At 45.8% G+C, this 14,011-nt stretch overlaps 1 protein-coding gene across 2 annotated transcripts in view; it reads left to right on the top strand.

The window, feature by feature from the left end:
• The window catches only part of MERTK (MER proto-oncogene, tyrosine kinase), a 115,852-nt gene that overhangs the window by 20,234 nt on the left and 81,607 nt on the right, over positions 1–14,011 (top strand). For both annotated transcript variants that reach the window (XR_012003137.1, XM_025994356.2), the window contains exon 2: positions 9,039–9,450. Coding sequence is in view for 1 of the 2 variants with exons in the window: in XM_025994356.2 (XP_025850141.2) it covers positions 9,039–9,450 (412 nt within the window). In the remaining variant the exon portion in view is untranslated. The remainder of the gene's footprint in view (positions 1–9,038; positions 9,451–14,011) is intronic.

Here is a 14,011-nt window from a genome sequence, read left to right as displayed (position 1 = left end):
GACTAAGCCATCCATGCGCCCCGATAAAGGCTTTTTATTAGTAGGCATTCAGGTATTGGTGGGCTGAAATGTATGTGTTGGGAGTGATATGATGGAGGAATTAAACTTGGAGACTGAGAGTCTCTCCTAGATCTCCCGAAAGCCATATCTGGCCCTTGGGGAGAACCAACCCCAGACACCCCAGGGCAAACTGCTCTACTCTGGCCAGAAAGTGTTCTTTCAGTGTTTCTGTAACACTTGATGTGCTGCCAAAGGGGAAAGAGAAGGAAAACCCTTAGTTAAGTAAACATATATTCATATTTCACTGCAAGAGGTTGAATGGTCTAAGTCAGCATAATTGGTCCCATATGTTCAGCATTGATGGTCCAGACATGACTAGTTGCACCTTTGAAACAAGACAGATCAGGTGTTTCTGTTATGAAAATCTTACGTGCCATTTATTGCATGTCTGTACATGCCAGGCACTGCATGGAGTTTTATGTGCAGCATTCTATTATCTCTGAAAGAAGGAGGTGTTATGTGTATTACTTTACAAACAAGGAGACTGAGTCTCACTTGGACCAGTGACTTGTACAAGGTCTTCTGACCTGAGTGGCTGAGCTGGGTGGAGATAAACCTTCCTTTTTTGACTCCAGAGTTCTTACACTTATCGTGCTCCCAAACCACAGGCATTCGAACCTGAGCCTTCTGGGTGGGGATTCTTAGGCTGGACTCTCAAGAGCTCCCTTACCCAAGGCAATTTGGGCTACTGGATTCATTCCCTAGACCAGGTGGTCTAACCCTGGCTATGCATTAGAGTCGCTAGAAGATATGTTTTTTTTAAGTCCTGATACCCAAACTGCACCCCTGACCAATAAACTTGGGTGCAGCTTTGGGTGAAAAGTAGCCATGGTGTTAAAAAAAAAAAAAAGCCATTTAACACCTATCTTGAGAGTCTGATACCTGCTAGTTTTGAAGGCATGTTGGAGAGTTAGAAGATGATGATGAAGAATCACAGTCAGATTCTGGAACTCTTTTCTGGCTGAATTGGTGTTCCTTTACAGAAAAAACTTAAGGGTTGCCGTCTGCTTGGGAAGCTTCTTTTGCAAAGGACTTGTTTTTCTTGTTAACTTTAACAAGAAAAAGTTAAATGCCCAAGTCACAAAGTAGGGTACAGGCTGAAGGATTTCATGAGGACCTTGGGACTTCACTGCTGAAATGTGTGCACAAGGGGGAAAGGCACAGGTAGGTTCTGCCTTTTTTTCTTTTAAAGACATTATTTATTTATTTGACAGAGAGCACATACAGAGGCAGGGGGAGCTGCAGGGAGAGGGAGAAGCAGGCTCCACACAGAGCAGGCAGCCTGATGTGGGGCCCCCTGGGATCATGCCCTGAGGGACTGAGCCACCCAGGCATCCCTGCTTTTTTTTCTTAAGCCAAAAAAAATACCAGGGGAAGTGGGGAAGTGATCCTGGTTATTATCATCATTGTTGCTTAAAGGTCTGAGCCCCTTTACACCCTCAGGGCTCAGAGAAGTTGAATAGCTTGATGTGCTAGGGTCCCTGTTTGCCCCTCCAGACCCATCCCAGGAGGCCAGCCTGTGGGAGGGCAACAATGAATTGACTCCTGGCACTGTGGCTGCCCCTGGTTTGGGCTAAAATGGATACTGTGATGTATATTTGACTGAGTATATCCCTGTGTACTGGCACAGTTGTTACTTATCTGAAATTCAAGTGTAACTGGAACATCTTGTTTTTTAGCTGGCAACCTTATGCCTCGTTGGGGGCATGTGGAAAATCTGATCTACCAACAACCATGTTTTATACCTGACTTTGGTTTCTTCCCTCTGTGCAGGCATGTCAGCGGGGTTTTGCTGCACTCCCTCTTTTCTGCCACCATGCGACAGCTGTGACCCGTCCATGCAGAAGCAGCCAGACCATACATTCCCCTTGCTTCCCAAAGCTTCTGCCAGGCCCATTCTATCCCGGTCAGCTACTTGGTTTCTGCTAGCAGGGCTTCGTTACCGTTGGTACAAACGGGACTGTTCAGGAGTCAGTTTCATCCCATGAATGGTCCTTTTTTCTGTGTCACTTTTCTCAAGTGGTGGTGTGCATTCACTCGAGGGAAGTTAATGTTTACCATTTACAATCTGGGGACAATTGAGTCAAGTGATCTCAGAGTAAAGGTTCTAAATTCTTCTCTTATTAAGTATTGTTGCTACTTCTTTATCAATTGAGAAACCTTCATGTTTACATAAAATGAAACAAAAACTAAAGTCACAAGTTTCTGTTTGTTCTGGGTTTGGCCTCTGCCAGCCTTAGAGATAAAGAAGGAGAGCCCTTAAACTAGATGACAGGGAAGCTGCCCAGGCCATGATTCAAATAGCAGCCAGAATGATGGGGATGGGGGAAGGGAGGCAGTCCTGGTACAGCCCTTTCTCTTGGAGGGGGACACAGGGCACTGCAGGGGAAGGGAGGGGATATGGGCTCCAAAAGCCTTCTTGTAAACTGCAAACCCACCCCTGAAGGAGGCCTTACCTCCAACTGCAGGGGGACCACTTGATAGTAAAGCTCACAGCAGACAGGTCGAAAGGAGACCCTTAGCTCTTGGGCAAAGGGCATCCTCCCCTCTGTTTGTTGCTGCTTCCCTGGGCTACATATGCTTTGCAGGTGGGAAGCAAAGAACCCAGAGGAGTTCAAGGCTAACCCTCACTCTTGCATCCTCCCCTGGGCCTCCCAATTTTGAGGCTGAGCTTCAAAGAGCTCGCTTGACTCCTCTGTTTTGTTGTTTGAGGAAGAGTAGAAAGAGCAGGGCAGTGGGTCCCACAGGCTGGCACTTCAGTCCTGCCCTTATTCCAACGCTCAGGCCAAGGCATTTCTGTTCTCCCTTTCCAGGCACCCAGGATTGTAGAGCAGATTGATGGCACCTGACACCCAAGGCAGGGTTGAATTAAATAGGGCTCGCCAACCCACACTCTTCCTCCCGTAGCACTGCCCCCCTGCCCAGTCCTCCTCCCATGGCTTGGAGGCCCTCCAGGGCCCAGGATGCTGCTCAGTGCTGGCATTCCACCCAGTACCCCCGGACCTGCAATAGTAGCAGCTTCTGCTTCTTTTATCCACCTTGGGCTGTGGTTCCAAGGTTTGAGAAAAGGAAAGAAGCTCATGTTATGAAAGGGAGGCCACTCAGCCAGACAAAGATACCTTAGAGCCCAGAGCCTTCTGGCCATCACAGACCAAAAATTTATTTTCTCTTCTCATTCACGGGTGGCAATTATGTTGCTCCAATGTTGCTATTCCCCATGCATTGACTAAGACCTCTCTGATCAGTCCCAGTACTTATTCCTACAAGGCCTAGGCCTGGCTTCAGAAACCCTACTTTAGGTGGCCAACAGGCCTGGGTTCAGATGCATCTACCAAAATCAGTAGAATGTGCTGGCAGACCCTGTACATCTGATCATGTCCTACCACTAAGGCACTCTTATCCTTGAAGGGGATCAGAGAGGTTAAAGAGCTTTTCTGAGGTCATGTCTCAGGCAGCAAGGGACTTTCCTGGGCAACCATGTCTTAATCACTAGCCCACCTGCCATCATACACACTTAGCAAGCACTCAGCCACTATTCGTGGATTTAAAGATGGGATGTGCTAGTTGATCACACAGAAAGTCGCCTGTTCACTAGCATTCCCCAACTGACCAATTTTGAGTCTAACAGACTAAGGTCCCTAAATGTCTGGTCCACTGTGGCTGTGTGTGGTTGGTAGGAGGTGCTGCTTCAGAGGCATGTCAACATCCCACCTCTGTCCCACTCCCCGCTCTCTCCCCTGCTCACCCTTCCGAACTCTGCCCATATCACACCCATTTATGAACATACTGCACGTTAAATCCACGTCATGCATCCATCCTGCTGGGCTCAGAGGATGTCACCTCCAACTTTTGAGGAAGCTACAAATTTGTTCAGAAATATAAGGCAAACCTGCATGAAACAATGGACTGTATATCCAACCAATTTATTTTTCAGATGAATAAATATTTGCAAATCATGTCCCATAAGCCCATCCCTGTGCTTAGCACTGGAGGTCGATGACAGGAGCCACACTCCGTCTATGAAACTGATGTTGGAGTCCGGTCAAGGGCTGGTGGTGATTAAGAATGCGCAGGGAATGCTCCATCCTGCAGCTGCAGGGCTGGGTGGCTGGGTGGGACTGGGCCCCTGGGGTTGGCAGATGCAGCTGTGGGAACAGCTGGACAGCTACTCTCCCACCTGGGTGGGAGGCCATTTATCCAAGGCTGCTTAGTAGCAGTTACTTGTTTAAGGTTTGACTTCTCACTTTAGTGGCTTATCCACTCCACAGAAGGAAACAACCTTGAAAGGAGTGAAGGGGAGGGTCAAGTTTCTTGTGAATTCCACCCAAATTACAGCCCGAAGCAGCCCTCTTATCCGGGTGTGCTGTATAGAGGGTATTAAATTCCCATTTAGTCTCCCTCAGCTTTAATACATCTTTCACACTGATTGAACATTGTCTCCAGTGTTTCTCCATCCAACAAGCCTTTTGCCATCATAAAGATGAGTTCTAGCATGTTAGGGAGAACGAGAAGGTTGGTTGTACAAGCAACCCTTGTTGGCCTGGTCTGCTCCTCCTGCCATGACTCCCCCCAAATAATTTTAAAGCCGTCCACTTCTGCAAGGAAAAACAGGGGGAGGGGTTTCCATTGTACATGGAAGTAGTCAAACAGTGAAAAGTTAGCAGCTTAAAATGTAATCTCTGAATGGTCATTGCCCAGGCCCTGGGGTCCAAACCTGGGATTGGTTTTTATTTTGCCTTTTTTCACATTGTCCATAATCACTCAGGACCCCCTGTATGCACTGTAGAATTCTGAAGCACCGTCTACATGGACTCCTGTGTGAATGGTAGTCCATCCCCCTCAACCCCCACCACACTTGTGCAGTGGGAACCTCACCGGCCTCACCATCCATGAGTTATTCAGCCCTTGCTATCAACCCTCATAAATCAGCTGCTCTCAGGTATTAGACTGTGACAGGTTTTTACTGATTCACAGTAAAATGAGAAAATAATAAAGAAACAGGGGCATCTGGGTGGCTCAGTCTGTTGAGTGTCTGACTCTTGCTTTTGGTTCAGGTCGTCATCTCAGGGTCCTGGGATGAAGCCCCATGTTGGGCTTCCTGCTCAGCGGAGAGTCTGCTTCTCCCTCTGCCTCTGCTCCTCCCCCACTTGTGCTCTCCTCTCTCTTTCTCAAATAAATGGATGGGTAAAATCTTACAAAAAGAGAGAGAGAGAGAAGGAAAGAAAGAGAGAAAGAAAGAAAGAAAGAAAGAAGAAAGAATGAATAGCTAACAGTTACTGTTACTGAGCCAGACCTGGTAATACGTCCTTTCTTGCTAACGGCAACCCTATGGGGGCACATAATTGCCATCCCCACTTTTCCTGCAAGAAAACTGAACTGGAAGCAGCCTCCTGGCCTGTGTTTTAGCAACAACCAGAATTGTGACCACTCTGGAGAACTTTCCTGTGTTCTGAGACTACATCTTTCCTAAATACTTCATGTCAGATCAACCTTTCTGCCATGGGACCATGACGATGGCGAGGTCAGCCCCTCGCCTCTCCCCCATGTGTCCTGCTTCCTAGTCACTCTGCTGGTTAGGTCTCTGCTATCTTCCTGGCGGTTTCCCACCTCCTGGCCTCCTCCTTCCTGCTCATCTTGCTCTGGCTCAGCCGGATGTCAGTGCGGGGCGGGGGGGGGGGGGGGGGTTGTCAAGTGTCAAGTATGGCTCTGATCTCCTCCCTCCCGTGCTCAGAAACCTTCCAGGAATCCCTGCTGTCTCAGCCAGGATTCAGGGCTCTCCGCTGTCAGCCTGTATCCCCTTGCTCTGTCACTTTGGTCCTAGCACAGGAGCGCCGCCCTACAGCTACATTCATGTTCCAAAAATATTAGGGCCTCCTCTTTCTCTTTTATTATTATTATTATTTATTATTTATCTACTAGGGCCCACCACCCCTGCTCCTTGAAACCCTGTCCACACGCCCCTCCTCTAATTCATGCCTTTACTGATTCATTCACACACTTATTTTGAGCGTCTTCTATGAACTGGCTATGGTGTGGATACAAGACCTCTTGGGACTCTCGATCCAATAGAAGAGAAAGAACTGAATGAGGAATCACAGAAGATGTTACAAAAGGGAGGGCCCCAGCACCTAATGTAGGAGGGCTAAGTAGTTGAGGGGGGAGGGACCAGGGCAGGCCTCCCGGACCCTGTCAGTACAGCCCCCCACCCCAGTGAGCTGTGTTCCATTTCCCCCTTTAACTCTTGGGACTCTCTGCTGCTCCTTTTCTGGGGCAAGTGCCTTTCTGTACCCCATCAGACTATCATAGCAAATCTTAGACCCAGGAGGTGCTGTGTAAATACTCATTGGGAAATGAATCATTGTGCCAACCCCTGGCAGTTCAACTCGCGGAGTTTAGCTATCTTTACAGCCATCCATGGTGATTACAGGGTGGGTTTGCTGCTCCTGACATCATCCGAGTGGGTGGCCTTGCCTTTAGTTTCTTCAGTCAGCAGCTTGGCTCACCGAAAACTGAAGATCATACCCGACTGTAATCAAAGGTTATTTTGCAGAGTTCAGGTTACAAAACAGGTTTCCATTTTATATTTCCTGTGCTTCTATAAATATTTGAATTTTCCACTACCAACTTGGGTTACCTTTATAATTTGGCATTTTAAATGTCGTTAAGTAAATTAAAGAAACCAAAGAATTATTTGCTTCTCCCACTCCACTTATTTGCCTTATATTTAAAGAAAAACAAAGTTACCTGGACATACCCCTGACTTCCAGTCCCATGGATGTCAATGAATAAGGACTATAGGTGATTTGAGAGGCAAAGGTGAATTTTAAGTGCTTCGAAGCCTCAAGAAAAAGAGCGTTCTTGTGGAGGGTCTGAAGGCATGAAATAAAACAACCAGAGCATTCATAACCACAGGAAGTATCCCCAGATTCAGAGGAAGATGATGGAACTGGATGGGACCCAGGCAGAGCTTCACCGTTCCCTGCTAAGAGCACAGGTCCACACTTGGGCATAAGATTTGGCTGGCATGGGGGTGACAGGAGAGGCAGAGGCCCCTCTCTGCAGAGTCACCCTGACCTCCATTTCCTGGAATAAATGAGCACTCCCATCACAGCACACTCATCTGTCTGGATGGCTGGGCTCATGGCCAGCCTGTGGCTGACCCACATAGCCTCCCCCAAAGTATGCAGAGGGCCCCTGCTCTCCCACAACCATAGAGACCTTGAAGCAAGCTTTCTCCAGTTTCTTATAGTGATATATCTTCTTTTCCAACCTGGCATTCACCCTGGAGGCAGTTCTCAAATGCATCAACCTTGAGAGCCAACCTGGCATGAAAGAGTCACATGGAGAAGACTCCCTAATAGAAGCTATGACCTTCAATTGAGGAAGATGTGCAGCCCCGCGTGACTTGGCAGGAAGCCAGGCAAACAAATTCTCAGATCCTTCCTTCTGCTTTCAAATCTCCTGCTTATATATCCATTGGCCAAATAAGTGCTTAGTGGACTACTTATGCTAAAAATTATTTGTTGTTCATCTGAAATTCAAGCTTAACTGGGTGTCCTGTATTCTTATTTGCTATATCTGGCACAACCCTAAACAGAGACACCCCCACCCCCCACTCCTTGCACACACATACTCAGGAGCTCAGGAGGGTGTGACATCCTGAGTGTGGCAGAGGCACAACTGTTGAGTTGAGATGGGCACCTCTTGGTACCCCCAGTCACTTACCCACAAAACGCCAGGCCTGTGTTTCTCCTCCCTCCCTCCCTCTGCCTGTCTCAACCACTTGTGGCCGGCGCGTTTGAATACATAACAACCAGCATAGAATGTATGCTCCAGAAGTACTATTTAAAAAACCAGAAGTACAACTATTGTGGGCCAATACTTTTAGAAATATTTGTGGGTCAGATGAAATCAACATTTCCAGGTCTATTTCAGCAGGCAAGCATTTAACTGGAAGCTCCAAGTTATTCTGTAGTTGGTGATATGAGTGATGGATTTTTTTCCCCCATACCTAGAGATGGGTCATGTTGAGGTGCAAGAATTGTAAACTCCTGTCTTTATGACCAGTAGCAGCCTTTGCAAGGCCACTGGCCAAATTTGTGGCATAGTCTGTGACTGAGAACACAGTGAGAATAGTGATCTCAGGTGCTGTCATCTTCCTGACATGCTGTTGAGTTGGGGATGAAGGACTTCAAATGACTCACAATTTTAAAAAATGGGTGAAAGTAGTCGAAGGTGAAAATTCCAGTTTTAAAATAAATAAGTCCTGACTTGTAATGTACAGTATGGTGACTATAGTTAACAGTACTGTATTGTAAGAAAAAAATACCATATTGTATACTCTCTACCTAAGAGAGTAGGTCTTTAAAGTTATCATCACAAGAAAAAAATTTTTGTGACTATGTGTTGTGATGGTAGTTAACTAGCTAACTAGATTATTATGATCATCGTTTTGCAATGTATACAAATATCAAATCATTATTTGTATACCTGAAATTAATATAACATGTCAATTATATCTCAATAAAAAAAAAAAGAAAACAACTTTTAAGGGGGCACCTGGGTGGCTCAGTCGTTTAAGTTTCTGACTTGATTTCAGCTCAGGTCATGATCTCAGGCTTGTGAAGTGGAGCCCCATGTTGGGCTACTTGAGATTTTCTCCCTCTCCCTCCACCCCTACTCCCACCCCTGCTAGTGTTCACACACTTTCTCTCTCTAAAAAAAAAAAAGAAAAAGAAAATTAAAAAAGAAAGATTTTTGATGGGGGGAGTTATATTTCTTAAACATTGTTTAGAAGGTAAGTGGACAGATGAATGAACTTGTGAATGAGAATATACATCCAGACATGTATGTTAAATATGTTTCACACAGAACACTGAGGATACCCCATTTCTCTCTCATCGTGACCCTAGAGATTGGGAACCTACTGGAAAACTCCATTATTTAAAAGGCTAAAAATCCGTCATTCTGTTTTGCAGCTGTTGCAGAGGTGAGAGAAGAAACCATGCCTGACCTGCCATTGCCAGGAGGCCTGCAAGCTGACCGCACATCATTTTCCCTTCCTCACACCAGTGGGTACCAGGTGGAGCCTGCCTTGTTTTCACCAGCCCAGCCTGGACGAGCCCATACAGAAAATGCAGCTCATCCTGGAGTGACCTCTGCTGGATCAAAGCTCCTACCGCCTCTTGCATTTAATCATACGATTGGCCACATAATACTTTCTGAACATAAAGATGTCAAATTTAATTGCTCCATCAATATACCTAACATGTACCAGGACATTGCAGTTATTTCCTGGTGGAAAGATGGGAAGGAGTTGCTTGGGGCACATCATGCAATTACTCAGTTTTATCCGGATGACGAAGTTACAGCAATAATTGCTTCCTTCAGGTACGTGCTCTTTCTTCCTTTTCTTTTTTAAGATTTTATTTATTTATTCATGAGAGACACAGAGAGAGAGGCAGAGACACAGGCAGAGGGAGAAGCAGGCTCCATGCAGGAAGCCCGACATGGGACTCGATCTCGGGACTCCAGGATCACGCCCTGGGCCAAAGGCAGGCACCAAACCACTGAACCACCCAGGGATCCCCTCTTCCTTTTCTTATTGTTGTTATGTTATTGCTGATTCAAAAGCAAAAACCTCATAAGTTAAAAGACAGAGGCTTTTTTGTTCGTTTGTTTTCGGTGTTAGCAACTGCCCTGGTGCATTTAGAGTGTAGATTAATAGCTGACTATATTGTTGATCTCTTTTACTCTGATCTTGGCCCCCCTGGGACTGTTGATTATTAGATGGGTTCTGGGGAATTATTTGCCACCCGACCTACAAGTCATATCAGGCTCGCTTTACTCAAGAGCCCTCCCAGTGAGTAGGAACAGTGTTTCTTACCTGGTGTGAGGAAATATCTAAATCATCCCATGGGCATGGAGTTTTGAAAACATCCCCATCCCTTTCATTTGCTTTATCCCCCCTCGCCACTTGTCCCCCCCAGCACCCCCAGCTTCTGCAGATCATGGTGCTGAGATAGCCCTCATACCTGTTGGGGTGGGCAAGAGATGTAGAGTCCAAAGTCTGGGGAAAGGAGACAAACCTTCAGCCAATTGGGTCCCTGTCTCCATGTTGTACTTTGTTGTGGCAGGGGCCAGCTGAATGTGCTACGGGGGTGACAGGGCTAAGCCAAGTCAGCATGTATAGCTGGAAGAATCCATTGTCCCTGGGATTGAGTCATTGTATTTTCAGAGTCCAGTAGACAGTGAGCCTGCTGCTGCTTCTCCCCCGTCCCTTTTTTATTCCTCTCCTCTTTAGCCAGGAGGGGTTTGGGTTTTTCGGTTTGTTTGTGTTTGAGTCAGAGCCTCCTTGAATGTACAACCATAGAGTTCAGTGAGCCTGTGTTCATTAAAAGCTCAAAATGAGGTCAAAGCCATGCCATTGGAAAAAATGCCTTCCCAAGTGGAGCCCTCTTTGGTCACTACTAAGCGATAAAGCACTTTCTCTGGCCTGATATTTGGTACAGTCCCAGACAGTGTCATGTCTTTTGGTGAATCATTTTATGTTTCCTTTTCAGAAAACTGCCTCAGAGATACCACAAGGCTTACAACTCCAGTTAGAGTTTAGTGTGTCCACACTTCCACAAGATGCACGTGGTTTTTTTGATATTTTTTTTCCAAAGTGTGGGCTTGGTTAGCATCAAAGCAAAGAACACAGCTTTCACATTTTCCATTGATTGGTTTAAACTCTGGCTGGGTCTCTCAGGCTGCCATTCTCAGCCAGTGGCTGAGACCACTCAGGAGATTGGACTACATTCTTTTCTGCATCAGCTACAAACCACAGAGGTATTACCGTGCTATAAACACAGCTTCTGATGAGAGAAGACCACCATTTAATAATAACCAAGGAGCAGTGTAAAGGTCTAAAGAGACAGACAGAAAGCTGGCACATTGGTCTCATCAGGTATCATTATGAGGAAAGCACTGCCTTGCTGTCTGTCTCTCTAGGCTAGGAATCCTGAACAGGGATCCTGCCACTGGCCAGCAGTGAGACCATGGGTGAGCTGCCCCTCTTGCCCCAGGTGGGTTTGGGTTGGATGACCCACAGCTTCAAGTGTATTCTAGGGCCCATGAGATGATTTCAAAGAACCTAAATTGGAGAGTTTTTAAACTTAGAGTAGATAGTGTTGTATCTTGGATATATGTCTTCAGAGTTCAGAATATGACCTGGATCCTATTTTTAGAACTTTAGAAAAATAAACTATATTTTTTCATGGATCCAGCCTCATTTTCAAAACTCATTCTGAAGGGGAAAAAATTCTTACTTGATCTCTAAACTAAGCGATAAAGCAAATTTAGTGCTCTTAATTCTTAGAAACACTCTGGACACTCTGCTGAATGGAGTAGCTTTGGAGACAAGTCCACCATTATAATATTCTTCAACTGTATTAAAGTCATGTTCAGGTGACCCAGGAGCTATATGGTGATTCAGTGAAGTAAATTGTAGTGACTTAATCAAGATTATACATATTTCGGTAATTTCTTAACAGGAGAGTAAAGACTCTACATTTGATATCTCTTAGATGAGGACCCTGAGGTTCCTATGAGTAGGCTGACTATGACCAGGATCACTAGGGAGTAAGCTGTCACCCTTAAGCAGGGGGCTTGATCTGCACACCTGCAGTGTCCTTTCTTCCCACATCTCGTGGGTCCTAAAACAAATCTACTCTGGTTCCCAGGAACAGTGAAGAGTCAAAAACTCTAGGCTTTTAATATATGGAATTTAATCAGGAATTCATTAGCCTTCAATTTTGTTGGAGTTGCCATTAATAATACCAGTATGGACTACGTGTATTTAAGGGAGTGTACAAAATGCCAATGTGTGCATATTGGCAGGAATCAGAGCAATTATGGAGAGAAACACAAGGTATTTGGAGCTAGGTCACAGGACCATTTTTGTATGAGGTGTTATTATAAGAAAGACTAGAATTTACATGAATTTTGAAAATGATGGGGTCTCCAGTTTGAGGCCCCCACACTGGTTTGTTTCAGCATGCATCCTTTAAATATGAAGCAACTGTGAGTTGGTGGAGACTGCCAAGATTGTGGATGTGATTTAACTTTCTCAGTCTTTCTTGCTTCCACATTTCCTCTTCTATATCAGACCTCACACTTAAACTCCCAAACCCCCTGTTCTGAAAACAAGCATTGGTCAATTGTCTGGTCTCTGACCCTAAAACAAGACCTGGTTCTGGTTGAAGGTGTAAGTTAGGACATGTGCATCCTTAATGCAGTGGAGCTCTCCTCTCTTTTTTTTTTTTTTAATTTTTATTTATTTATGATAGTCACACACAGAGAGAGAGAGAGAGAGAGAGAGAGGCAGAGACACAGGAAAAGCAGGCTCCATGTACCGGGAGCCCGGCGTGGGATTCGATCCCGCGTCTCCAGGATCGCGCCCTGGGCCAAAGGCAGGCGCCAAACCGCTGCGCCACCCAGGGATCCCCGGAGCTCTCCTCTCTTACTCCTTCCATTGCTTCCACCCCCTCTTTTCCATGGTGGTCCAACACTATCATGTTGCCCTCTCCCTTCCAAAGGAAGAAAAGACTGTGATGAAGTAATTTACACTAGGGAAAGCTTTCTTTCTTTCGCATTCACCGGTGACATCATTTTAGACCTAAGGAGTAGAGATTTTTTTTTTTCCCAAATCACAACAGGCAACTGCCCACCAGTGTTAAAAATGGACAGCCTTGCTTGTGATGGTATTTGCGGGCATTTGCAGGTATTACTTACTGGATGAATTACTTACTGCATGAATGTCGGGACATTGAGACAAGGAGGGTAGAGCTGGTCTGTATCCTCCTGCATGTGCCTGTGGGATAAAAGTGGAAGGGAGAACCAAAGGTCAGGTGCGGAAGTGCTAAGAGAGGGTTCATATGTTAAGGTGGTCTCTTCTTCAGATTATAGATTTGGCCTTGAATTATTGATTTAGGGGAGAAAACCTGGCATCAGGACTGAGGGGACATTTTTGCCACCCAGGAGCCAACTCATCTTTCAGTCAAATTTCAGCTTATTTAAACTGGGGATGGGGCATCTGGGTTGCTCAGTGGTGGAGCATCTACCTTTGGCTCAGGTAGTGATCCTGGGGTCCTGGGATTGAGTCCTGAATTAGGCTCCCTGCTCCATGGGGAACCTGCTTTTCCCTTTACCTATGTCTCTGCCTTTCTCTCTCTGAGTCTCTCATGAATAAATAAATAAAATCTTAAAAAAAAAAAATAGGGCAGCCCCGGTGGCCCAGCGATTTAGAGCTGCCTTCAGCCCGGGGTCTGATCCTGGAGACCTGCGATTGAGTCCCACGTCAGGCTCCCAGCACGGAGCCTGCTTCTCCCTCTGCCTGTTTCTCTCTCTCTCTCCCTCTCTCTCTCTCTCTCTGTCATGAATAAATAAATGAAATCTTTAAAAATAATAATAATAAACTGAGGGTGAGGGTGGAAATGATAGAAGTTCATGTTCATTCAAGTACAAGTCCCACCTACTTGGGAAAGGCTGAAGGAGATTTAATATCATGAGTGAGAGTGTTTCTGAAAGATTTTAGAAACTGCTTGGTCTTGGGATCCCTGGGTGGCGCAGCGGTTTGGCGCCTGCCTTTGGCCCAGGGCGCGGTCCTGGGGACCCGGGATCGAGTCCCACGTCGGGCTCCTGGTGCGTGGAGCCTGCTTCTCCCTCTGCCTGTGTCTCTGTCTCTGTCTCTCTCTCTGTGACTATCATAAATAAATAAAAATTAAAAAAAAAAAAAAAAGAAACTGCTTGGTCTTGATTCCTCTATGTATATATTTTAAAGTTATTTTTATAGTGATATATGTACTTTGTTAAATACTTAGAAAATACCAAATACCTGTAGAAAAACTGTGGTCCACAACCCCGAGAAAGCTTTTCCAAGCACATATAAATTGCATATTCCTGAAACGAA

The sequence above is a fragment of the Vulpes vulpes genome, chromosome 8 (genome assembly GCF_048418805.1).
Source record: "Vulpes vulpes isolate BD-2025 chromosome 8, VulVul3, whole genome shotgun sequence".
NCBI lineage: Eukaryota > Metazoa > Chordata > Mammalia > Carnivora > Canidae > Vulpes > Vulpes vulpes.
This window is presented reverse-complemented; position numbering and strand designations above follow the sequence as displayed.